We start from the raw sequence: 27,729 nt of genomic DNA, 5'->3' as shown, positions 1-27,729 counted from the left end.
GGAGTCTCTGGCTTGGTCTCAGTTTGGTTATTCAATCTTTTCTCTGGTTTTTGTCTTTATTTCAAATATATGTTGTTGTAAGAAGACTGCCTCTGCCACTGCCTGAATGGAATTGCCACCTGGCTTGGTCATAAAGCTTTACTACCAAAACTTGTTACATTTATTCCAGCTTTGCTGATACTAGGCTTCAGGGGTTGTTCAGCTTCATAGCTGACTGCTGAGGCTTCAGTAAAGAGCTGCATTAGCACTAGTTCTCAGCACCTCTTTTTTGACTCTTTGTAAAGTCTTAAGCAAAGAAAGGTCAGAATCATTGCCAGCAAATCATTGCCAGAGAAAATACATTCTTTGAGACAAAGAGGTGCTTCTTTCTCCTGTCCTCCACTCTTACTTCAGACTCATTATCCTTCCAGCCAAGCAGAAATACATCCAGAATTTCAGGAAGGAGGTTGTGGGAACAGTGACCTGTGCTGCAGGGGAGGCTGGGCCCTGGCTCCCAACTTCCCGCCCTGCCCAACACTGCAAGAGCAGCAGCAGGGGGACTTTAAGTCCCTAAAGCAGGTAAGAACCTTCTGTCCCTCCTCCCCTTCCCCTCTATGCTCAGCTGCATGTTTCCTTCACTCGCCTCCCTTCCCATCCCCCTCCGCCCTTCACTGCTTCTACTGGTGTCCCCAGAGGAGTCAGGAGGCTCCAAAGCCACCCCTACCTTGCTGCAGCTAGGCTGCACATGGAGCCAGACTTGGCGAGAGACAGCAGTGGCAGCAGACAGGCTCCTTTCCCCTATGCTTGCTCCTAAGCTGACAGGAAACACCAGGCAGATCAGGCAGGGAGGAAATAAATACCTGTCCACTGCTGCTACTGTCCCTGACTGAGCCCAGTTCTGCATGGAGTCTGGCTGGAGTGGGGTGAAGCAGCTCTGCACCTCTCCCTGCTTCCACTGGGGATAGTGGAAGCAGTGGATGGGGTGGAGGGCAGGGAAGGGAATTGGAGAGGAGAAGATGTGCTGCTGAGCAGGGAGAAATAGGGAGGGAGGGAATTATTACTTGTTTTGGGGTCTTAAAAAATATAGCCCCTAGCTGCTTCTCCCACGGGGTGGTTGACTGAAAGAGGGGTATGTCCATGATACTGCACCACCCTGGATCCATCTGTGCAGCCAGGAATTTGTGTTAGGTTTGGATGACTCCGCATGGTGTCTCCTGAAGAACTATGTCAAAGTGTAATGCAAATAAACTTTCTGAAACTGTACTTTCATGTGATCACCAGGGATTCTGGTTTTCTCTGATTAAAAAAACAAACCAACCCACATTTTCAGATATAACCCCCCCACCCCAAAAACCCCATATTTAAAACTTCATGATTAAAATGAAACACCACTAATATATATATTGAACCTTCTGAATGTGACCCCAAGGATTTTAGATTTAGCACCTTCTAATGCTATAATTTAGTGACTGGTATGTTACACAGAGAGCTGGAAATGATGACTTTGCTTCCTAAAGTGGTAACTTTTAAATTGCCCCTGGGCTAAAGATATCACATGGTTATGTGAATCTTGAATATTTATTGTCAGTTCCAAGCATTAGGGTTATTTGGATTCATATAAAAAGTCAATGTTGATGTGCTTGCTTCATTCCCTACTAGAATTCATTGAAAGATATTCATCAAGCAATTCTAATGAATTTCACAATGATCCTTAAATAAAATATTTCACACTTGTTTTTTCTTCATTACTTACCCAACATTTAATAAATATATATATATATATATAGACACACACACATATACAGTAAAAGTTTTGTTATCTGGCACCCATGGGGAATGGAGGGTGCCAGATAACAAAATATACCAGTTAACTGAGCAGCCTGAACAGGAGTCTTTCCTTGTTCGGGCCATTGCTGTCCCACCACGTCTGGGGTGTTGCCGCCCCTCCTGCCGTGTTGTCACCCCTCCTGCTGTGTTGCCGCCCCTCCTGCGGGGCCTGAGGGACAGGGAGGGGGGACCTGCATAAGCTGCTATGCCCCAGGCCATGGGGGCTAGGCAGCGCAGGCTGCTTTCCTCCGGGCTATGGGGGCTCCACATAACCAGAAGTGCCACAGTGGGCACTTCCAGTTTCACTTTTCCCTTGCATGCCCTTACAAGCCGGCATACTGGTTAACAGAGTTTGCTGGCTTGTAAGGTGCCAGATAACTCAGCTTTTACTGTATATATATTAGAGGTGTTTCATTTTAATAATGGAAAATATGGATGGGGGGGGTTTATATCCAATTTTTTATTAATCAGAGAAAACCAGGATTCCTGCTGATCACCAAGAAATGGTGGCAGAGAGCTGTTTCCCCTCTAGAGTTGCTGAGAGCTCTTTTCCTTCCTCACCAAGAAATGATAGTAATAAACCTCTGACACTTCAAGCCACAGAGTTTAAATACAGTTGCTGTAAAACATACAGCTCTGTAATACTGAGGAGCAATTATGCAAATCTGAATACTGGTAAGACTATTACAAAAATCTTGTAAGATGCCACTTTAATATGGCTAGATAGTATATGTGTACCAGAGTCAGTTGTGGCATTTCTGCAGATGTATGCCCTAATCAGAGGAACCAAGTGACACTGGCCACATGTACACGAGCAGCAGACTGCACCGTTTTTACTGTGTAGTCATTTAGTATTTGCTTAACTAAGTATTAAATAACTGCGCAGTAGCCAGTGTAGACACACTCACTGTGCCTCAGGTAGGAGCAATCTCTTTTAAGGTGCTATTCCAGGTGCACTGGCTGTACAGTTTGCTCTGTCCATTAAGATTGAACATATGCTCCCACCAGACAGTATGCTGGCCTGTTTCTCTGGCCTGGTGTGGAGGGGAGTCTCTGTTTGTGTTCCTTAGAGTGGAAAACAGGAGTGAGTGTTCCCTATATCTCCTGGACCACATAGGCATTGCTGATATGAAAGGGCCTTGCCCATGTGCACAAGATAGAAAAGGCTTCTTGTGCATCCCAGCCACTCACACAGTCCTGCAAGAACCATCACAGTGGCCCAAACAATTGTTTTTAAAAGACAGAACCTGGGTCATTTGTATCCGGATGATTCACAACTCACTTAGCGAGCAGCAGATTGCCAAATTAAGGATGTACCACTTGATTGTTTGCTGCAGTTATTTCAAATGATACCACTTCTCCACCTAACTGGAGCTTGTCTAAGTTCCCGCACAGCTGATCAGAGCAATGGGGCCTTCTGAATTAAAAGCCACAGAAAACAGCTAAAGTATCTCAGCAGTCTCATGCAACTGTACTGCTCTGATTGATTCACAAACTCTATTCATAGGGGAGTTAAGAACCTAAGCCTGTGAAGAATTCAGGTTCTACTGTAAATCCTTCTCTGTATTCATTTAGATTCTCTCTTCTGTTCTCTTCCCCTAAATAATGGCTATTGTAAAAGTCAAAGGGCCTAGCCCTTACTCATGCCCACAGCCTGAATGAAGGTTCATGAAATCAAGGAACATGAATGAAGATGATAGGATTGGGCCCCAAACAGTGCCTCCTGTTGTAGAAATGACTAATGGTTTCAGTATTTGGGGAACTTCTTTGATTAAACTGCATGTACAGATAGACAATTATCATTGCTCATTTTCTCACTTTGGGGTAACAGATACATTACAGAGACAGAACAATAGGAAGTGAAAAATTCCTAGGTAGCCAGATGAATCACCACCTCTAGTTATTTTCCCCAAAAGGGAACTGAGCAGTCAGCAGTCATCTTTGGAACCCACTAACGAGGACAGTGTTCAGACCTTCACTTCTCAGCAATACAAGATGTGTGTGCAATACCTTACAGTATAAAACCCACAATCTATTTATTATTTCTGACAGCTACAAAACAACAGAATTGTATTTGTCACCCAGTTAAAGCTCAGTGTGTTGAATCTAAAGATGCATGTGCTCAACTGCTTGTGTACAGTATAAGAGCAGAAGAAAAGGGAAATAAATTGTGTCCCTTCCTCACTCGATTGAGTATATAGTCAGCTATAGCAAAATGAAGTTATCCATCTTGTTTGCATATGTATTCTATTATTTATCAGTACAGTTCCAGACTTCCTTTTGCTCTGGATTTATAAAGAATATAAACTGACAACTTGCATTCTAAGTTAGCTGGCATACAGTCTGGAAATTTTAGTTGGCCTTTTAAATAATACCTTTCCAAGACTGACCAAATACGTAAGGCAGAAATGTAACTCAGTAACTTCAGTGTTTCTGTCATTAACAGTACATGACATTACAGTCTTGTGAAAAATCAAATTCATGAAAAATCCAACAACAAAAATTGCTTGATATCAGGAGTTCTAGTATCCTCAGATATATAGGTCTTGTACTGACTTTGGCGTAAAATCTGAATGAGCATACTGGAAATTAGCATACCAGTAATTACAAATAAAATTGTTAATGATTATTGGGAATTCCCCCCAGTACATACTGGGAGTAACTGTAAAACCTATAGCTGCAGAAAGGTTTAACTGGATATGGTTCTTTATTAGCCTTGACCTGCCTCAAATCCTGTTCCACCAATGGGTTAGAAGAACTCATGAAGCTGGGCTAGCTGAGCAAGGAACTGGGATAGAGTTAGAGCATTTCCAGCGCCGTCCCTTTTGGACAGGACCCCATGGAGCTACAGTTTATTTTAAGGTTTCTCTGTTACAGCAGAATCACTGTTGGAACTATTAACTATCCCACCCCCCCGCAAATGAGTGAGTCACCTTTATTTTACAGCTGTTCCCAACTCCACGTGAGGTATATCCAGTCTGGTATTTAGGGATAAAAACCATATCACCTTAAATAATACAGATATCACTGAAATATAACCTAGTCAGCACGTGCTCATTTGATCCCCTCTCCAAATACAGATTTCAGCTTCAGATTTTTCTCAAATGTTTATCTGTATTTTTGAAGCATAATAAACAAACTTTGCTCCTGTAGAGGTGGAATGTGGACACATTTCTGTTTTATTTTTTATTTTTTTTTAAATAAGAGGTGTAAGCCAGGCTGGTTCATCTCTACCTAAGAACATGATCGGGGGCAGCAGGGCAGGCCCTACGAGAAGAGGCTAAGGGACCTGAACCTGTTCAGCCTCCAAAAGAGAAGGCTGAGGGGGGATCTAGTGGCCTGTTACAAACTAGTCAGAGGGGACCAGCAGGCACTGGGGGAATCCCTGTTCCCCTGAGCACTACCAGGAGTGTCTAGAAATAACAGTCACAAGCTGGCAGAGGGTAGATTCAGACCCTCTCAAGAGGCGCTACTTCACAGTCAGGGCGGCTAGGACCTGAAACCAACTTCCAAGCGAAATGGTGCTGGCTCCTACCCTGGGGGTCTTTAAGAGGAGGTTAGACAAACACCTCGCTGAGGTCATTTGACCCCAATACTTTTTCCTGCCATGGGAAAAAGGGAGTCAGACTTGATGATCTGCTCAGGTCCCTTCTGACCCTACCAACTATGAAACTATGAAACATTTAATTACTGTAAAATTAATATCCAATTTTTGTCCTTACTAGGGCTCAGTAAAGACAGAAAACTGTAGACCCAAAATTCAATTTCTCTCTCTTTATGCTGAAAAAATAGTTTATAAAATGTTGGGTAAGTAATGAAGAAAAAGGCAAGTGTGAAAGAAGGCTAATAGCATACTGGGCTGCATTAGTAAGAGCATTGACAGCAGTTCAAAGAAAGTGATTCTTCCCCTCTATTTGGCACTGGTGAGACTACATCAGAGTATCATGTCTAGTTTTGGGCCTCCCATTACAGAAAGGACATTAGCAAGTTGGAGAGAGTCCAGTGAAGGGCAACAAAAATGGTTAGAAGGCTGGAGAACATTGTTTTGTGAAAACCTGAGGGAACTGGGGTTTTTTAGTGTGGAGAAGGCTGAGGGGGGATTTAACAGCAGCCTTTAATTACCTGCAGGGTGGTTCCAAAGAGGATGGAGCTGGACTGCTCTCAGTGGTGGCTGATAACGGAACAAGGAACAATAGTCTCAAGTTGAAGCAAGGGAAGCTGAGGTTAGATTTTTTTTTTTTAAAAACCTCTCTAACTCATAGGGTAGTATAGCCCTGGAACAGGCCAGCTAGAGAAGTTGTGGACTTTTCATCCTCAGAGTTTATTAAGACCCAGGTAGACAAAGTCTTGCCTGGGATGATACAATTGGGGATGGTTCTGCTTGGAGCACAGGGTTCAGGGGCGATAGGTAGGGGGGTGGATGGGGCTGCACATGCACCCCTTGAGAGCACCGTGGGCAGGCGGGAGCACCAGTGCCCCCTCTGTGAGCACTGGCCAGGGAGCAGGGCTGCCAGAAAAAGCTGCCACACTGCTGGAAGTGGCTGCGGGAGCTCCAGAAGCGGCACGGCCACTTTTACAGTGAGCGAGATTGGTGCCCCTACGGCCAGCGGGATCAGCTGCCAGGGAACCAATCCCCGGTCAAGGGGATTGGCTGCCAGGGGAATCCCTCCCCGGCCAGTGGGATCGGCTGCTGGGGGAGCCCCCCCAGCCAGCGGGATCAGCCACCAGGGGAGCCCCCTAGTCACTGACTGGTGCCTGGGGGAGGGGGCACATATCCCCTGACACAAGAGGCACCAGACACCCATGACTGGATTGGAGTAGATGACTTCCTGAGGTCCCTTCCAAGCCTAATTTTCTATGATTCTATGATTATTTCTATATTAACTACACTGTCATTTTCTAGTGAAACTTTAGATCAGGGCCGTCCAACTTCTATGCAGCTGCAGGCCAAAGGCCCTGCAGACTGCACCAGCAGAGGCTGTATATCTGGGCTAGGGACAAACATTACACATAAACCTGATCAGAGTTTCGTGATCACAGTAAGTGATCAGAAACTGGTCTAAACCTGTAACAGATGTTCAGTGCACATAAACTTTAGATCAGAGCAAGTGGGGGGAAGGACGAGGAGGAACCGAGCCACCTGTAGGGAATTGGGAGGGGGTTTTTTTCCCTTCCCATCCCTATTTAGCAGCATCGGCCAGGAGCCATGCTCCCGAGCCGGGCAAACAGGCCAGGCAAACAGGCACACTCTTCAGGAGCACGCTGGAGTTTGTGAGGGAGTTCACACCCGGGGGGAGAACAGTAGGGAGGGCCTGAGACTCCACACGTCAGGAGCCCCTGCCATGGAGGAGGACTCCTGACTGAGACTTTAGGTAAGTGAATGAGGAGGGGGGCAGCGATGGGAGTGGTGACATGGAGTGGAGCCAGGGACTTAGCCTTGGTGTTGCCTCTGGCTTGGAGCTCCTGTGGGGGTACCACCCAGACGGGGCCTTTGGAGGGGTTGGCAACACCCTGGGCCCCTGTCTGTGGCAGCTGCCTGGCAGGGGCTCTGGTGCCTGGGTGAACCAGGAGTCCCCTCACCTGTCCCATGTGTGCCCAACTTGAGGCCCTGGAGGGGCAGGTGAGGGAACTCTAGGCGGAGGTCAGCAGGCTGCGGGGGATCAGGGCGGTTGAGGAAGAGATTGATGGGTACTTCTATTCTCTGCAGGACCACACACCTAGAGGGAAGGCGTCACAGGAGGCGGTCAATGCAGAAGTATGGAAGATGGTGACCTCCAGATCCAGATATCACAAAACTAGATGTTGCACTACTGAAACAACTCCCCCAGTACAGCTGGGAAACAGGTATGATGCCCTAGCATCACTGAGAGGGAGCACAGCAACAAAGACCACATCCACAGCTACCACCAGACAGGCTGAGAGACAACTGGGCAGCCAAAGGAGAAGGCGTCAAGTGATCGTGGTGAGCAACTCCCTCCTGAGAGGAACGGAGGGAGCCATCTGCTGCCCGGATTCTGCAGTACGGGAGGTATGCTGACTTCCCAGAGCTAGGATTTGGGATGTCACAGCGAGGCTTCCAGACTTAATTAGGCCCACTGACTACTACCCCATGGTCCTCATCCATGTTGGAACAAATGATGTGGCCCGGAGTAGTCTGGGATGGGTCATGACTGACTACATGGCTCTGGGAGACAGGCTTAGAGGCTCAGGGGCACAAGTAGTCTTCTCATTGGTCCTCCCAGTCAGCGGCCATGGCCAGCATCACAGCAACTGTATCGAGGAGGTCAACTCACAGCTTCGGAGCTGGCGCCACTGTGCAGGGTTCAGCCTTCTATACTTCCAGAAGACCAGCTTCAACAAGCTCAGGAGATTGGTTAGGGTGGGACTGAGGGGTAATCACATCTGTGAGATGGGAGTCCAAGAAGGGTGGGAGTTCCTCAAGGGACTGATCCTACAGGCACAGAGGGACACCATCCCAGTACATGCAAAGGGTGGCAAAAGAGCCAAAAAAAAGAGCCAAAAAAACCTTCTTGGCTGACCTCCACCACTGCACTGAAAAGTGCTAGAGTCATTCTTAACTCCCTCAGTCATGCCTCACTGCCTGCCACGCTCAGGGATTGACAGTCAGAGGAGGGAGGGGGAGTCCAGAGGCTCCAACTGCTGTTCCAGGTGAAGCAATGAGGAGAGCAGCAGTTGGACAGAAACTCCAGGACTGCAGTTTAACCTCTTGCAGACCACATGTGGCCTGAAGGCTGCTAGCTGTACAGCTCTGCTTTAAGTATTTGGGGCATAACCCTATTTCCTTTTATGTGCCCAAATGGAACATACCCAGTCACGTAACTACCATTTTTGGGCACTAGTAGAGTTTGAAATCTCTTGCATGTGCAGCATGCATATATAACACCACAACTTAGCTTGTACTGTAGGTTGTACTGTTGTCACACTCTGTCTGCGTGCACATACTTGCATGCAAGTCCTGAAATTGTAAGCTGATAAAGGGAGAAGAGGAAGGCCCTCCTAGGTTTAGGCCAATAACTTGATAGCCAAAGCCCTTGCCCAGGAAACAGATGACCCAGATTCTGGATCTTCCTCACCAAGAAGGAGGCTTGAACCTACATCATCTTGACTTTCCAACATAGTGGTCCAATCATTAGACCACAGGTAGGTGGTAACAAGGCCCCAGCTCCAGCCCTCCTCTTGAAGCTAAGCCATTACACCTTGCATTGAATATTCAGTGACAAAACAAATCGCAAACAGTGGATCCTAGGAATCTGCTTCTTGGGTGAATGCCCTAACCACCCAGGATGAGTGGATGAAGGGATGGTTTTGTGATTAAAAAATAAGACGGAGTTGAGGGTTAGGTCCTATTCTCAGCTGTGCCATAGACTTCCTATACAACTCAGAAAGACACTTTGGGTATGATCTACATAAAGGTATCTGCATATGCTTCTCTATAAATATGCATAAGCAGGTTAGAAATTTGCATGGGAGACAGGCAGCCTAAAAACTAGGTTGAAATCTGGGAAGCCTTGGTTCAATCCTTGTCATGGACTCCCTGAGCAAATAACTTATTTTCTCTCTGCTTCAGCTTCCCACCTTATAAATGAAGACAACAGTCTTTTCTTTCTCCCACCTCCATCTCCACTGGAAAAGGAACTTTTCATTGCTGTTTCATAGAGTAACAAGCGTGCGTCCCGGGGTTGATTTCAACATAGGCCTGCCCACTTGTTTACAGGCTAGCCACCCGCCCATCTCACCTGCCATATCATGATGTTCCTGATTGTAAGATGTTAATCAGGCAGAAGGCTGCCCTTTGACAAGGGCCTCTGTATACACTCTAACCTCCCCTTGATGTGTTCCATGCCTCACAGATGTTTCTTGGTCTAACACCCAGCCTCATCATCATCTCTACGTATACTGGGCTCCCAGCCCCCTCCCTGGGCCTACTAGCCCTATCTTCTGGCTTTAGGCCCCATCCTCGGGCTCCAAGTCCCATCCTCATGCTCCAAGCTGCTGCCTATGCCCCTGTAGGTAACAGAGCACCCTATGCACTGTTACACATAGGCTTTGCACTACCTAGATCATGTAAAAATATAGTCAGGCCAACTTTCTGCAACCTAGAAGGGTTCTGTTAGACCAGAGAAATCTTTATATATTGTTACATAACCATCTTTTCCCAATTTGCACAGGCAACTTGATAGGAGCAGAATACAGTGTTCTGGCTGCTCTTCTGCAAAGTCAGGATTTCGTACTGGAGGAAGGTATAACAGGATTCTGCTTGAAGGGTGGCTGTGATGCCTCTGGAGTCCCCGCTTTAGCCCCTGTCTCCTTAGTCTTCTGTGGGTGATCTCCCCTCCACCTCACTTGCCAAACCTCGATGAATATGATGCTTTTAGAAAAGGCAAGCTGCCCGAGGGCTCCCCAAGTCATATCTCCTCTCATGAACACAGGTGTCCATGCACATTGCTTTAAGAGCTAATTACATGGGCTCCATCCTCCCCAGTACCCACATCTATGCCTTGAAGATGTCACATATACTAATCAATCATAACCGCCCCTACAGGCTCTTGGTTTTGTTCTGGGCTATGGGCACTTTGGCCCCCTTGGTTTGCAGCTGTGGCCCTCCTGGCCTTTGGTCTTTCTCCTTAGACCTTGGCCCTGGCTCCTAGGTCAGTTAGGACCTGCGGGCTCTCCTGCCCCACCAGTCTCCAGCTGTGGCCCTTCTTGGCCTTCAGTCTGCCTGAGCCCTGGCTCTGCTCCTAGGCCAGTGTGAGCTACAGGCACCCTGGCCCTACCTGCTCCCAGGCCCTCTACCCTCCTTTTGGGCCCTCTAGCTCCTGTTCTCTCCCTGGGCTTGCTAGGACCTCCTTACTTCCACTTAGTCCTTTCTACAAACCACCAGATGCTCTGCAGCCCTAAGGCTGCACACCCACAGACATACCTGATGTGAGTCATAGTCACTCTTCCAGCAGCCTGCTCAGGAGCTCCTTCTGTCAGCTACCTGGGTGAGACTCCCTACCTACCTTAGGCCCTGGGATTATATATACCTCAAGCCCAACCCCCTTCCAGTTGGGCGTCTTCCCTGATTGCTTTCTGAGTTTTCTAGAGCCCTCTCTCTTCTTAAAATGACAGAAGCATACTAAGCACCCTGTCACCAAAGGACATAATGTAGAGCAAGCCTTGGACTATTCCAAGTTATACCAGGGGACTATTCAGTCATGACCAGGGACCCTGGTTTTCTCTTATAAAAAAATCCCCCATTTTTGGACATAAACCCTGCCCCAAAATCCACTTGAAAACACTCAGAAGCTTTATATATCATATAGTTTCATGGTTTCTACGGTCCAAAGGGACCTCAACAGATAATCAAGTCCAACCCCCTGCCATGGGCAGGAACAAGTTCTGGGATCATAATATTCCAGCCAGATATCTATCCAACCTTCTCTTGAAGACCCCCGAGGTAGGGGAGAATACCACTTCCCTTGGGAGCCCATTCCAGAGCCTGGCAGCCCTAACTGTAAAGTAATGCCTCCTGATATCAAGCCTGAACCTGCTCTCAATCAATTTCTGGCTCTTATTCCTTGTTATCCCAGGTGGTACCCGAGGGAACAGAGCCTCACCTATTTTCTGCTGGTCCCCCTGGTGAGTTTATAGACGGCCACCAGATCCCCTCTCAGTCTTCTCTTGTGGAGGCTGAATAGATTCAGGCCCTTTAGTCTATCTTCGTAGGGCCTGCCCCGCTGCCCCCTGACCTCCTCTGGACCCTCTCAAGGGGTTATTTATGAGAAAATACTGTGTTGGCTGTAAAATAGGCCACCACATAATGACCTGTAACATGTACTCACTAATGGGTTATAATATAATTAGTTACACATCACTGCATAATGGTAGATGATATCAGCTATCTCTGTACTCACTGAATAAACAGATTTGTTTTTTACAGCATGTAACTAGCATCTCTCAAAAGAAAAATCAGTAAGGATAGTTGCTTAAAGAGATCAAAATGTCCTACAGTATAGATCACCAGACAATTTTTGTTTTCCTTTTTCTGAGGCAAGTGGTTCAAGACAACCAAGCATTAAGTCAATGCCATTTCAAAATCACAGCTATAACTCTTCTAAGTGCTAGTACTAACCATTTCAGTGGCTAGTACTCCCACTTCCCCAAAATTTGCAGCAGCAGGAAGCAAATTGGTATGAGTAAATGCAGTGTTGGAGGGATGTTGTAGCCATGATAAATGCAGGAAATATGCAAGAGGCAAGGATATTTTTAAGAGGTGATGTTTTTTATTGGACCAATTGCATGGTTAGGAAAGATTTTAGACAAGATTTTTAGTACAAAGTACTCTTCTTTATGTCTGATAAGGAAAATGTTGCATGAGTATACATTAGTATATATCAGTATACATTTTATTTTCTTACTGATTTATGAAGTGAATGCAAGGTATCGTATTAACTGCAAGAGCAAGGAACACACTGAATATCTCACAAACATGCAGTGACTTTCTTCTGTAGAGGAGATTTTACTAAAACCTGTCTTCATGGCATATTCATTTTCATGGCAAAGTTTAGTTATCAGTAATTCACATTTCTATAAAAGGTCTGTAAAAATAAACCTCATGCTGTCTTCTGTTGAACAAGCTGTATAAGCATAAAAATGGTTTCAAAGGTATTCTGTCTAAAATGTTGCAAGAAATTTGTGTCCCTTCTTCAAAGGTATCTAGGCAAAATAGTAACTGTGCTCTGAGTTTGCCAGTCACTTCCTTCTAGTTTTATGTCTTAAACCACAAGCTGGCAAACTACGGCTCAGGGGCCATATTTGGCCCACGAAGACATTGGATATGACTCATGAAGGTCTGATCTAGCTCAAGGCAGAGCCTCCCACAGCTAGTGGGGCAGCTGGGGACTTGTGCGGGTCACATCCAACTAGGCCTAGTTTCCGCATCAGCCTCATGCTATCTGACAACTGCTGTGTTAACCCCAGGATTGCCGGCTGTGCCAACATCTCTCCCAGCAGCAATGGTGTCTCTCACAATGGGTAGGGGGGCTGTGAGGCTGACAAGCAGACTAGAGTTACACCTCTTTTGGTGCTGTACTGAGTGCGGAATAGGGATGAAGATTACACAGCAAGGCAGGATTAGAGGCTTGTGGAGGCAGCTGAGTTATAAACAGCAACTTCTCATAATTAAAAGGTTGCCAATGTCTGACCAAATATACCTTTCATATCTGTGAAAATAAGAAGCAAATAACACTGGCTTGCATCAGATATTGAACAAGTATGTCTACACAGAGTTATGCCAAATTTAATTCCTGAATTGGAACAGACCTATTATTTCCAATACTGGTTTCCTGAACTGAGTTTGCTGATCTGGAAAAATTGTGCCAGGCTTATTCCTGCATATATATGTGAATACATGGGGACAAGGCTGAGACAGATAATTTTTTTGACTCAGACCAAGAATTGAACTCAAACCTTGAGAGATGAAACAATATCGCACTAACATGTTATGTCTGATTCATCACTGCACTGCTCCAGGTTTATGTCTGTACAATTCCTTTGAAATTAGTGTAGTTATACATAGGAACAAAACTGGAGTAACACGACAGTAAATCAAACCTGTCACCATCTTGCTCCTAACATCTCTATTTTAATTAAAGTAGCTTTGCTGTGCCCATTAAAATATCAGCACTTGTTTCTAGCAGGGAAAAATCAGTTATTAAAAATATTACACAGAGATGTAATAATATCTGAAACTAGACAAACTAGTCCTTCTATTCACTTGAAAAACAATCAAATGATCTAAAGTCAAAGAAATCAAGCGATAAGCCCCTACATAGCTAGCTGTTTCAGAACTTTCATTCTGATCAAGTGCTGGAAAATGTGCTGTAGGGACCAATGTTACTTTACCCTCTGGAAGGTGGACAGTGTCATCTAATAAGTCTTTTTAGTTTCTAAACTTCAGGATTTTACTGTATCCAACTGTAAGTATACTCTACCTTACATTTTTGTTATTGTGTTATAATTTAGAAAGCTATATATAATATATATCAGTGATACCCATATCAGTGAAGATTTATGAGTTTGGTATTATAATATTATAATACTAACTTTGCTTGAAGTTCAGAGCTTGGAAGGATTATAAAGATCGGAGAAGAAGAAATGATAAATTCACTCATATTCCTTTTCTGCTCCCTCCCACCAACACGTGCTTTTAGCCAAATAACAGATTTATTAGAACATTTCTTCAAAGTGATTTTGATTTTACTGGTAGGGAGGAACCATAAGCAAATATGTCAGTACTTGTCTGAACATCTGACTAAGGTAAAAGTGAAGTTAAGTGTAGTCAAATATATCACTTTCTTTAGTGAGTTCTGCAGTGGATTATAACAAGAACATATTGAAGTATTTGTGTGTTTACACCCTGAAATTTTATCTCCTACCACAGCAAGCCAGAGGGAACCAGAGGGAAACACCACTGCAAGCAAAAGACAGAAAATAAGTATATTTCCTCTCTAGGGCAGTGCCTATCCCACTAAGCCACAGAGGCAGGCTCTGTCTGGTGCGCTATGCTCCTAACCCCACATATTTTCCCTTCTTGGCTGCACTCTGGACCCCCACCAAAATGAGGGGTGAAACATGTTCTTTACCTAGTGGCTGCCCTGAATGCCTTATTGGTTAAGGCGCTTAGCTGGGAAGAGGGAGAAATGCATTCAAACCCTTGTAGATTGAAGGGGACCTAAAATCTGGGTGACCCTTTCCCTGGGCAAATGCTCTGATCACCAAGCTCTTGGATTCAAAAGGCGGGAGTACCCTCCATGATCAAACAACCACTCAAAATGTTTCCGCTGACAACACTTCCAGGAATATACTTGCAGTTACATGCTTTCCTGGACAGCATAGGATCACCACAGAGTGAAGGTGACTGTTGCCAATCCTTTCTACATATGCTTAGAAAGACCTATTTGCTGAGTCCAGATGAGCAGGGGTGTGTGCTTGCAACAGCACAAAAAGTACTGGCACAAATTTGTGCCTCCACTTTGTGCCACAGTACACAGCCCTGCATGTGTGCTTTGTTGCGGGACACACTGTCTTGCTGTGGGCAAACTGCCCTTGCCCAGCTCCTTTTGGCTCCTGGCATGATGGGGTAACCGGGGCAAATGGAACATAGAGACGCTCTGGCCAGCAGCCAGAGAGTCTCACTGGAGGACCAAGGCTCTGCTTTTCCCCCCCTCCCCATGCTATTCTTTGCTACTGGAAAATCCTGGTAGGAAATTTTATATCCTGCACTGCCAATCTGCAGCATGGGGCATGTTTTAACATTCCATGCATGCAGTTTGTGGCACCACAAAGAGTCGGTGGTGCCACAAACTGCACACCCACTCTCATCTGGATGCAGCCATTTAGTTATGCAGATGAAAATTCCATATTTTCACACATCCCCCTCACCTCCAAATAAGACATGCACTTTGTTTGTGGATTTTTTCCAGAGTCATGGTCTAAAGCTGGTTTTGTCAGAGAGAGGCAGTGCTGCAAGATGCCTGCCAGCTTCTTTCCTGGGCAAAAAGTAGGAAGGATGGCATCCAGTATCAACCATTTCACAGCCATTCTCAAATTGCCAGCGGTTTTTAGCTGCTCATTTTTGGCAGCAGCGTGTTCATGCTTAAACTCCTCCATGCTTTTATTCTAATGAAGAAAATCCTCTTAAGACATGTACCCTGATTTTTGAGGGCTGTTTTTTGGGGGGAGAGGTGCATGTAACAGGCAAGGAAATACAGTAAGATCTAAAAATATGTGTAAGAATGAAAAGAGCCTCTTACACACCTCAATGAAGCCAAACTTATATACATCCTTTAGATGACATAGGATTTAAAGCTACTGATTCAAGGTTTATTTACTTTGCATACACACCTGTATACCTCCCCATCCTATGAAAAAAGATCCTCAGTTGTGATATATTGTACTCATAGACTATTTTAAAATAAATATAATAAAATATGGTTGATGCATATTAAATCATGTGATAGTCACATTTTATAACAAGAACAATTTAAATATACAATGGTTACTTACATCAGTTTTTGGTCGTGCTCCAGATGACACTGGACATGGCAAACCATCTAGCTCTTGGTAGCCTGCCCTCTTACTTGTACAGATTCCCTTTCTCTGATGATCTCTGTGAGGGTTTGTCTCCATTTTAATAGCACACTGTAAAGGATAAATTAATACTTAATAAAGAAAAGTAATATAGCTTTTTAAGAATGGGAACCACAAAAATGATGCAACAATTGGGTTTGTGTCCTTTTTAAGACTTCTACAATGTGAAATATATATTAGGGCTGCAATTTTTTCGTATTTAATTTTTTTTATCTGTTTATATTTCCATATTAGAAATCCAAGTCTTGTCCATAGAGGCACGCAGACAACTATGGCATGAGTAGGAATACCATATAACAACATAAATGCCAAACAAGAAAAACCCCATTATCTGAGAATAGTAAATGATTTTATTAGAACAACATCCATGACACTTCAAATTAAAAGCTGAGAATGCAGCCAAATCCACTTCCTTGCATTCTGTAATGACTGCGCAGTAGCATTTCATGGAGATGCGCCCAGTATTGTAGAGTTTGACAAGCAATAGGACTTGAACGCAGCCTCTGGATGATTAATGTAAATTCAGCCACATTCCAAATACATAGTACTTTTTTTCTTTTTTTTCCTGGTCACATGTGCAGCTCAATATATTTCTGGTTGTGTTGAAAAACATCTACCTTAAATAATACAGTATGGACTCACATGGCTTCCTGGAATTGCATTTCTTGTTCATTTATAGTTTTAACTATGTATCCTTGATCTTGCATTATTAATGGCTACATGGAAAATTTACTCCTGTCTTTAATATGGCTCAGCATGTAGCTATGCTACCCCAAAAGGAAAGCTGGCAAAGAATTCTATTACATTTTACATGCCCAAATGGCACTTACCTGGTCATGTACCTGCCATTTGTGCACTTACCCACCATTTGCAGTATTGTTTCTAAGGGTAGCATGGTGCACTGCACATTAGCCAGACAAATTTGTGAGTCTATACACACATACAGTGGGCAAGCATAAACTATGACATTCTACCTGACAAAGACCTGTGACTAACAGGTAGTAGATGTCAGTAGGCAGCGAAAAACTCCGTTATTTTAACCTCAATACAAGAGTGATTAGGGCATTTCCCCAGATACCAAAAGACCCACGTTTAAGATTCACTGGGTGCATCTGCAGGTTCATTAATGTGCTGTAATTACAGCACATTAAGTTTAGTACCTGGAATGACAGGTACTAACTTAATGTGCTATAATTGGAGCTACTGTGCGTTAGTCCAGATGATTTTTTTTTTATGATGTCAAAGACATCATTAGACAAAATCTACTGCACATTAGCACAGGCTTTGCCTGCTGTGCTAATGCACAGAATTAGTTTTCTGCATATTAAGTGTCTCATGTAGACATGCCCACTGTTACACAGAGAAGACTTGACCCTGCATCTTTCTGACCTCTCAGCAGAGTGCTCTGTCATACCACAGTCAGTGTCCTTTACAGCCTCTTGTTGAAGCTGGCCCCCTAGGCAGCCAATAGGAGAAGGATATGTGAGGCCAAGAGGAAGAAATAAAGGTGGCAGGTCTGTGGCTCGAGACAGCTGCCTCTTAAGAGAAAAGGCTCCAAGGTGCACCCTTGCAGAAGCTTTCCCAATGCTCTCCTTCCATTTTATTCAGTGATTACTAAACACAAAGTGCAGTGGCTCAGCTTTAAAAGGGGAAGCAAAAAGGCTACAGCATAATGCCTAAGCTGTGGCCCAGTGTTGAAAATACTATTGTAGAAAGTCAGAGGCATCCAGGTTTGAGTGCCCTCATCACTAGACTATTGGCATAAACCCTGGAAGAGTTCTTCTCATCTTGGGACTTACATGCCAAATACCTGTCTGGCCTGAGTGCAGCCTCCTATACATGATCAATAGCTGTGTGGACACTTACATATCCACACTGCAGGTAGACTAGGACTTCATGTAAGTACCAAAAAATGGGAGGCACATGGCTGGAAAACTGCCATGTAGGCATGTAAAGGGAAATAGGATTCTGTCCTAAGAATCTTAGCTCATTCTCTGGCTGTCCTCCTCAATGAAGGGTGGTTTAATCTGCTGCAGGCCAGTAAAGCATTACTGTATTTTCTCACATACAACACATACCTTTTCCCTAAAATTCAGCTGCTGAAAATTGGGGTTAATATAAGCAAAGAAATATAGTAATACCATTTTCTGCCTCTGCTGGTGGAAAGGAAAAATAAAGCTGCACATGCTGCACAGAGGGCAGTGCAATGAACACACGAGGCTCCCTAGCTGCTAGCTTTCTCTTTCCTTTGGCAGAGGCTCATGCTTCAAAAGCTGCTACTCGCTTGTTTAGTGCTACTTTTCAGTATTTTCAAAGAAAGGTCTTGTTTTCTTCATTCTGCCTTTAAAAAATAAGGTGCATAGCTTAGGTAAATATCTTATTCGGAAGTGTGACGTATACGAGAAGACACAGTATTTCCCCTGACACATTTGGGAGGCTGTAAGACAGTGGGCACATCTACATGAGATACTGACTGAGCAGCAGTTGAAAAATACTGTGCAGTAGCATGTCACAGGATGGATAGTGTTAGTATGCTACTGTGCAGTATTATTAGGCTACTGCACAATAGCAGCACTGTAATGGGGCCCCTACACCGTTACTGAGAAGGGAGGGCAGAGCCCAGGGGGCAGGCAGGTCCAACAAGCCCAGGCACGGGTCAAAAAGGGACAAAAAGACCGAAACAAGCAGTTACAACCAGAGCCAGCAGCAGTGGCAAGGAGCTCTGTAGCTGCCTGAGATCGGCCAGGGCAGGCAGCCCGGGAAGGCAAGAGACCAGCAGGAGGAGGAGACAGAGCCCTATAAACATAGGCCCCACAGGATGCATGGCAAACAAGCTCCTGGCTGCAAAGCAGCCAAGGAGTACCTGAATAACTGCTGGGAGCTACTGGCCAAACTGTGAGTCGTCAGGAGGGCCGAACCTGAGAGGTGGCTGCCCTGGGTGCTTACCTGCCTGCCTCTTGATGGGGGTAAGCTACCCCTGTGGGTTAAAGGGATAGTATCCTATTTTTTTCTGTTTAGTGTTATTCAATTGTCCAGGAGGTGAGAGTTTTGGTTATAGCCAGGGGGCTTTTCTTTTGGTTAGGGTTTGCAACCAGTGGCTTGGATTTGTGATTAAAGGACTGGTTTGGAAGTCTCATTGGTGCCGGAGGGGCACATATCAGCCCTGAGCACTGCCAGGGGCAGGCTCAAGGCATTGTGGATAAGTAGCAAGCCCAGAGCAGGGCACATGTGAGGACCAGCAAACCCAGGGCTCAGAGCAGGGCACAGTGTGGGGGGCAGTGAGCCCAGAGCCCAGAACAGGGCAGACAGGCCTGCAGCAGGAGGAATCAAAGCTTGAAACCAAAGCCAGCCCAGCACAGTAAGCCTAGGCCATGGGATACAGCTGAGAGAAAGAGACTGAGGCTGGATGGGCCAAGTCCTGACAAACACATCTGAGCACTCCAGATGTTAGCTAGCTCACTGACCAAGGGCTGGGACCTAGCTCGGGAATCTCTGAGGCAGTCTCTGTCATATGCAGAACACAATAGCTAGTCATGGCAGGAGAGAGATGGGAAATACCCTGAGAAGAGGAAACTGAGCTGGGGCTGGACAGCCACAAGGAGGCATTAATCACCTTTCTTTCCCTCCCCTGGGACAGCGCCTTGTTACAGTCCATTTGCAGGCACTACTGTGCAGTAACTCGTTATTGTACATGTATTTAGTACTTGCCAATACAAGTAGTAAATAAATGCGCAGTAATGAGACTGCACAGTAGCATCTCGTGTAGATACACCCAGTGTTGTAGAGTTTGACAAACAATAAGGCTTGGGCATGGCCTATGGGTGATTTGAGAAGAATTAAGAATATATCAAAGGAAATAGTAAGAAAAAATATAATCTGAAGGTACAGCTTTGTTTTATTGAAAATTATCTCTTTGATATAAAAATCATATTGCTATTTAAATATTATTTCTGTTTTTCTTTAATCAGTACTGTATCGCTGACTGATGCAATTAGACAAACGCAATTCTCAAATCTTTTATTTTTTCTATTACCCACAGTAGATATTGTAAATAAAATGGAAACTAAACAAATGTTTTCTACATAAGTGGAACATACTGTGCACAGCAAGACATTTTCATGCTGCAAATTATTTCATATATAAAGTATGAATATAATATTTCTGAGAAATATTTTTCTGAGGGACATCTTAGATGAACTGTTCTACTAAATTACTGTTTTCAAAAACTAGTGAGCTAGTTCTATTATTACTTTCAAATGAAAGGGGAACCTTTTTTGGGTAGTGATGCTTAATACATGTCAGAATAATTTTGGTGACTTTTTCAGAAAAAAACTTCATGCCAGGTAGACTGCTTTCTGATTTCTCTTGACCAGGCATATAATCATCTGCTGTGTCTTGTTTCCCAATATAAAACTAAATGGCAGCAACTTGAAGCTTGTAGAAATGCAAAGAGAGGAGTGGCAAATGATTTTTTTTTAATAATTTAAAATTGCAGAACGTGGCTGATAAATAAGTCGTGTCTTAAATACTGTTCACTTAAAAATGTACTAACTCCTCCCTCCATGATTTTACATGCATTTCATTAACAATATGAATTCCTGTCACTCCAAGCTAAATATTTAGTTTCACCCCCCATGTCAAATTTGTATCCAATAGAGATTTATTCATAAAAAATGTGAGAAGAAACCCCATAGAATCTTCAAAGAGTGAGTTCAATTAGCAGATTAAAAAAAAACCCTTCACATGAAAGTGGACCAATTCAACCAAGAGATTAAATTATAGTCTATCCTCCTGAGATTCAGTATCTGCTGCACAAAAAATATTCTATCATCAATTAAAAATATTCCTGCATCTTCAGGAGATTGATCTTCAAGTGGGAGCTCCAAACATGTTTTTCATATATATGGCAAAGTGACCTATGACTGAAATCTTATACCTCTGACTTATCACGTTATCTGAACTTATATATTTCTGTCAAAAACTCTTTTGAAGCTACTTGCCTCAATGATAGTCTATGCAAAGAAATTAAGAGTGAAATGTATGGACTGATTAATCACAATATCCATTTCTTAAGTAAAAGATCATGCAATTTGCAATTAGAAGGAAGTATACAAGTTGGAAAGAACTTTGTCCGTGTTAGTGTGGATATCACTAATAAAATATTTAATGGACACAGAACTAGTTACTACCTTTACTAATATAAGGGCTGTCTTTTAAGAACTAGGGTCAAAATAGGACAAAATGTTTTTAAAAAATTTAAAAAAAAAAATAATGCACCAATATAGCAGCATATTTTCTTATAATGCATGTGCTGTATGCTGCTTTGGTTCTGCTGTATACCTACAACTTTTATACCTGACATTCTTTTATTTTTTACATATTACATTAAGAAAAAAACTTGTATAGTTAATTCTTTTGTTATCTTTCATAAAAAGAAGTATGCTTACAAAAATCTGCTAGTTATGTTTCCCAGGTTCCCAGATAGCTGCAAAATGCTCATCCTGTGATGCTTCTCATTATAGCAATCCATTATGAAATCCAAAGAGGGCTTTGTGTTTCACTTTAGAAAAAATTACTTCTATTCTAACTAATGATTAAATCAGAAGAAAAGTTGTAGCATCCTCACATAATCATAGAGGGTCTGACATCTACCCCTAGAAGCAGGCAGCTTTCATGTAGTTGTTTAAATAATTTAGAATTGGTCTAATAAAAGATACCGGATTTGCCCAAAGAACCTTGTCTGCCTCAGAACTAAACTAAAATTCAACCTAATTTATTGAGTGAGCCTACTTATTACAGAAAACTTAGTTTTCAAAATCACCCCTTTATTGGGGCATCTCTGTAAAACTGAAATTTTTAAGCTTTAACACCAAATTTCCTTATTGGGGCTCACTGCAAATCACATGATGTGAACGTTTAAAAGTTAATTTCTCTTTTCTTTTAGTTTAAAGCCTACCTTCCCTGCCAAAAAATATAAATCTCTTCATAGAAGTTTGTCTGAAGCTGTTGATTCTTTTGCATATAATCAGAACTGCTTACACAAGAAAGCATTGGGTGATCAAGTAACATCATAAACAAGACCTAAATGGCATGGCAAGGGAGCCTGACCTTGTTCATCTGGTGTCTGAACAAAATACAGGCAGTCCTTGGACTCACGACACAATTGGTTCCTAAAAACCACGTCTTAAATCGAAACATCATAACTCGGAATCGATTTTCCCATAGGGACAATGTCATAAGTGGGGGATTGGTTCCTGAACTGAGGCCCAATACCCTATTTTCATAAAATATAACCCAGAATTTTGTACTCATTCAATTATAGATGAGTAGTATAACTACATTAATGTGTTTATATTATAAATAGCAATCATATTGATTTGGGAGGACTTCTTTGAGGCAACTTTGCTGGACTTTTTGAAGGGCTTTTGGTTGGACTTTTTGAAGGGTTCTTGGCTTCTCAGGAGACTTGACTGCAGTCTTGATAAAACAGTCCTCACAGGGATATGCTATTATTGACTGAGCTTTGACCATGGCTTCCATGAATGCTATCATTTGTAATTAAGCAAGAGACTACTTTTTGCAGTTCATGTGGTGGTCTCAGCTGGCCAAACAAGAAATGAACCTATTAAATGGCTGTTATGGTCAGGAACCCCTTGAACTTCACCTTGATCAGCCAGTCATGTAGCACAGTGGTTCTCAACCTTTTTTGTACCAGGACCCATTTGTAAACATCAATGGCCAGTCCTGACCCAATGCCCCTCACTCCTGACCCATTGTCCCCACCCCCAGCCCTCCACTGTGTGGGGCAATAGGGGCCCCCAAGCAGTCCCTTGCAGGCTGGAACTCTGGCATCCTGTACAGGAAAAGCCAGAGTTTCCTACATTTTTCTCTTTTAAAGGAGAATCCATTTTTTAAAGTTTTTTTGGCAACCCTCTTGTATATTCTTATGACACACTTTTGAGTCACAACCCATGGGTTGAGAAATGCTGATTTAGCACATAGGGAGCAGTTGTGGATGTCTTTCCCCCTCAGCCACCATCACTCTATTTTTATGAAGATTCATTGCTATAGAGAGTGTGAATAGTAGTATTTTGCACTGATAACAGTTGGGCACTGTGAAGTTCATATAGTCTCTGGGAGATAGGTGGACAGTTACATGAAAGTGCTCTTCCTGCTCAATCTTTACAGGTTGAAGATACAGCTCAGATTTTGTTCCTTCTCTGGATAAGGGAATAACAGATCACAAGCCTTATTTTGTGTGCTCTAATATTCTACCCGAGTCACCTAAAGTCCTAAACAAAGCAAACCACACCCCCAAAAAACAAAAGGAAAAAAAGGTGCCACTCTGTAACAGGGGGCCTGCTCGGGGCTGATCTCTGTGGCCCACCCACCTGTTCCTGGGCCAACCACCCGCATTCTCTCCTGCCATGCCTTGATGTTAACTGATTAATTAGAAGATGTTAATTAAGCGGGAGGCTGCCTATTTACTGCCCCAATGCCAGGGGGCGCTATCTGCGGCTCCTTTCCTCTCCTACACCGCAGCCCAAGTCTCGTGGATGGCATCTAGGTGTAATTCTCATTAGCCCCCACACTGGGCCCTAGAATCCTTCTATCAGGTCCCCTCCAAGATGCCTCCATTCAGGCGGCCTTCCCCGCCTTCATTCGGCTATCTAGCTCCCTGAAACTACTTTCCCCTCTTGGGTGTGGTCCCCCGGGACCTTTGGCTACCAGCCCTGGCCCACTTCCAGGCCAGTCGGGACCCCAGGCCCTCGGCTCTTCGGCGTCCCTTGCGGTGGGCTCCTGGCCCTTTTGACGGTCCTGGTCCTGGCCCCAGCATGGGCCAGTCAAGAGTACTCTCTTGATCAGGTCCGAGTCTCTAGTCCCTCACTCTCTCCAGGGCCTGCCCTCTGGGTTCTATGCACAACGGGGTTACCCACCCAGTAGTGGAGACTAGGGGTGAAGGCACCCAAACCCACCTTTCACCAGGGTGGTAACTGGCCTGGCATTTCCTGGGGGCTCCCGTGCCACTGCAAGCCTCACCAGGCCACCCACTCCCAGCAGGGTGCAGTTTTAGGTCATACCCAGGACCAAGGAGCCTCCTACCATCCCCTACAGCTCCTCCCTTACCTCCAGATGTAGATCTGCAGCCCTGCGGTCAGGCAATGTTGTTGCCTAGCCTCTCACAGCAAAACTGCTGTGTTTATATGGACAGCCCCAGTTCCAAAATGGCTGCCCTAATCAGACACTTGGCAGCTGCCAGCTCCAGGCCCTTAAAGTGGCAGGCACAACCAGTGCCCTGCCACACACTCCTTTTATCAACACATTCTCATGTGAAGAGTCCCTCAAAGGGGATGTGAAAGGTAAGTGGCTAACAGTGGGTCCTAGCAGGCGTCCGTCCATTGTCTCCTACCCTCCAGCTCCCCCTCCCCTGTCCCCTACTGACCAGCTTGGAGTCAGGGTCCAGCTCCCTGCTGCAGCGGGCAGGGACTGCCCGAATCACCAAACTCTCCAAATCAATCAATTCAGACCTTTTAACTGGTGCCCCAATTTGAGTCGGAGATTTGTCCACTGAATTGGGCCAAATCTCCTCGGAACTGAATCAGCACCCGAAGCTTTGCACAGCCCTACTTTTCATCAGTAGATCTCAAATCACTTTACAAAGGAAAAAGGAACAGGACTTGTAACCATGTTGGATGTGATGGAAGAGAAGTCTGGAGCAAGGCAGAAGGGAGCAAGATAGTTTTTGAACATTCTGGACTTACTATTATGTACCTTCTGAAAGTCCACTCAAATCTGTGTTCTAGAGCAGGGTTGAGTATATAATTGAGAAGGAGGAAGATTAGTGATTCCCATTGTGAGTTCATTTCTTCTTTGGAGAGAAGTCCAGCTTACTGAACCAATAAAATGGACTCTGTCTTGTTTGTGGCTGATGGAAGTTTGCCATGCTATATGGGGATGTGTAGCAGGGCACTAAGGTGCCTGCTACTGAGAGAGCCAGGAAGACTCCTCAGGTGCCGGTTGCTGAGGCAACTAGAGGGAGCTAATGATCCGCACCTGCCTAGCCAGCTGACAAGAAGGGGCAAGGCCTGGCTCCTATATAAACCACAGGCAGGAGGTCAGGCAGCAGTTCTCTACCAGCAGCCCAGGAGGAGAGAGCTCTTGTTCATGTTATAAAGGAGAGGCCTGAGGAAGGAGCTGCATCTTATACTGCAGAGAGAGAAAGGATCCCTGGTAGGACTCAATGTTGTTATGGCCGTGCAGCTTATGTTTATGTTGTAGCCAAGAGGCTTGTGTTTGTGTTTACTATTTTGTTACACCAGTGGTTTGGGAGAGGCTATTAGGGGATGGAGGAGGCCTCACAGGGGACTCACAATAGTGTGGGGACCCCAGCGCCAGTGAGGGTGCTGCATACGGGGTATATAGACCCCAGCCCCAGAGAGGGGCAGTTGAGAAGCCCAGAGAAGGGGGTGTTGTTGAGCAGCCCCAGTGCAGGCGTGGTGAGTCCCAGAGAAGGGAGCAGCCTTGTGGTGAGCCTGAGAGAAGGGTGGCGTACTGAGAAGGTCCTGAGAGAAGGGCGCAGAGAGAGAGAGAGGTGGGACTGCAGAGAGCCCGAGTGCCAGAGAGGGTATGGAGAGAGGGACAGAATAACATCCATTACATCTGCGAGGCTTGGGGCATGGTATTGGGGTGGTAAGAGCCATGCATAGCCCATAAGGCTAGAGGACAAAGATAACAGGATAACCGTGTACCAGAAAGCGAAAGGCAGCCTCCCTTATATATATAAGATCAAAGTCATGGTGGGCAAGAATCGGAAGGTGCCAGTCGGCAACAAGAAACAGTAAAGGAGGCAACAGGGGAGTACACAGCGACCCTGACATCCCTCCTGTTACAGGATATGGTTTACGTCTCCCTGCAGCTCAAGGTGGCCCTAAATTCTTTCAGGGCATGTACAGTATTGTCTATACCAGGGTTATTCAACTGTGGAGTGGCCAGAGGCCATAGGCTGCATGGGCCACAGGCATTCCCTGAACCACATGCTGCATGAGCTGTACAGGCTGCCCCACCACGCAAGCTGCATGGACTCCCAGGACTCCCATGGGCTATGCTGTCCCACTCACAGGGGCAGGACCAGGAAACAGAAGCTAGAGGAAGAATCGGGAGCCTAGAGACCCCAGCAGCATCAGGAACATGGGAGGGAAACAGCAGCCAGGCAGGAACCCACTGGCTGCAAGTTGAACAGCCTTGTTTTGATACATTTACCCAAAAATTCCATTTTCTTGAAAAGAAGATTTTCTTTTGTGGTTTGTATTTCCTTGAGGATAGCCAAAACCTGTAGCCATGAGGCTCTTCATATTTTACAATAACTAACAATAACAATATTGTTGTGGTAGATTAACTGAGAACGGCACCACCCAGTGCCTCATTAGAAAATTATATTTAATCAAGGGAGGTTAGTAATTAGAAATGTAGAGTTGCAAGTAGGCTATCCCAATAAACAGATCCATTTTCTCTGGTTTCTTATCTTCTAGGTGCACTCTTGAAGGATCTGGATTTCTCTTGGATGAAACAAGCAACTAACAACCAAAGATCAGAGTAAGAGTAGACATAGTTAAGCCCCTTCTGGTGGCCATGTTACAGTTTTTTGACCCTTTTCACTGTAGCTGAAATCATGGAGGTTTCTGTCCCAAGTTTGGAGGTCAAGAATTCCTCTGTTGATTGGAAGGACAATTCTTACAGGCCCTGATGCCAATAAAGTATGGAACAGTCCGTGCAAGTTTATTGTATCTAGTGATATTGAACGTGTTTGTTTCTCTCATTGGTGATATTGGTAAGCTTTAAAAACCATCCAGTGCTGTTACTGACACATTGACATCTTTTGGAGGAGAGATGCTGTTCTCCCCATTCTGCAATGAATGGTGCCAGACTTTCTCTCAGTCTGATATCATTGGTTTGGCCATAGGTGACAGCAAAAAATGTGACCACCACCATTTCTTTCAATGAGATGGTGAGTAGGTTCTAGAGGTTTAGAGCAGGTTGTGGCTTGTTTCCTCATGTCAGTCAGTTCACTGCCAGTCACAGTGAAACTGTAATGAACTGTTTAACAATGAGCCTTCAGGTCTGTTCAGTGGATTACCTGCTGACCAGAGGATGGATGCTTCTTGTTTGAAGGTGTTAAAAAGATGTGACCTAGTGAAGAAGGTGAGGAGTATGTTTCCTCCAGAGAACTGCTGAGGTAAACAGTGATCTAGGTACTGGGATCTGTTCTTATGCCTGCAGTGGTCTTAGTGCTGAGGATATCTCTCTGCACTGTTGACTCCTTCAGCATGATATGTATTTTCTTACAGAGTTGATGATCAGGGATCCTGGTTTTCTCCAATAAAAAAAAAAAAAAAAATCCCCAATTTTTGCATTTAAACAAGTAACCCCAAAAATTGGGGATTTTTTTTAATCGGAGAAAACCAGGATCTCTGTTGATGGCGCCTGTGTGGTCATTAGTACTAATGGTACCAAGGTATGTTCTGTCGGTACCACAAGGATGACCACCTTCATATCATTAGCCTCTCTATTGTATAGGACTAAGCAATCTTATCCTCAGAGGTGCATTTTTATCCTTTCTTGAGGTATCAAGAGTCTTGGTTTCTTTGCTCAGAATGTCCACTCTTGGAACTCACCTTTAGTATTAAAAGGTATCAGCATTTTGGATGACCGTGCTGGGATCCTCAGCAGTGTCTTCCTTTTGGTTGTCATGGAACTACTGGAGTCAGCTTC

At 44.5% G+C, this 27,729-nt stretch overlaps 1 protein-coding gene and 2 long non-coding RNA genes across 6 annotated transcripts in view; 2 read left to right on the top strand and 1 right to left on the bottom strand.

Moving 5' to 3' along the window:
* Nucleotides 1-27,729, bottom strand: part of STARD13 (StAR related lipid transfer domain containing 13) — a 514,731-nt gene that overhangs the window by 349,564 nt on the left and 137,438 nt on the right. For all 4 annotated transcript variants that reach the window (XR_009456449.1, XM_019498243.2, XM_059717011.1 and 1 more), the window contains one exon: nucleotides 15,877-16,011. Coding sequence is in view for 3 of the 4 variants with exons in the window: in XM_019498243.2 (XP_019353788.1) it covers nucleotides 15,877-16,011 (135 nt within the window). In the remaining variant the exon portion in view is untranslated. The remainder of the gene's footprint in view (nucleotides 1-15,876; nucleotides 16,012-27,729) is intronic.
* Nucleotides 5-15,834, top strand: LOC132244681 (uncharacterized). The gene is made up of 3 exons (XR_009456410.1): nucleotides 5-558; nucleotides 5,935-6,029; nucleotides 7,514-15,834. It is a non-coding gene; the product is annotated as an uncharacterized LOC132244681 (long non-coding RNA).
* LOC132250243 (uncharacterized) lies at nucleotides 25,046-26,749 on the top strand. The gene is made up of 2 exons (XR_009461898.1): nucleotides 25,046-25,191; nucleotides 26,490-26,749. It is a non-coding gene; the product is annotated as an uncharacterized LOC132250243 (long non-coding RNA).

Source organism: Alligator mississippiensis, chromosome 1 (genome assembly GCF_030867095.1).
Source record: "Alligator mississippiensis isolate rAllMis1 chromosome 1, rAllMis1, whole genome shotgun sequence".
NCBI lineage: Eukaryota > Metazoa > Chordata > Crocodylia > Alligatoridae > Alligator > Alligator mississippiensis.
This window is presented reverse-complemented; position numbering and strand designations above follow the sequence as displayed.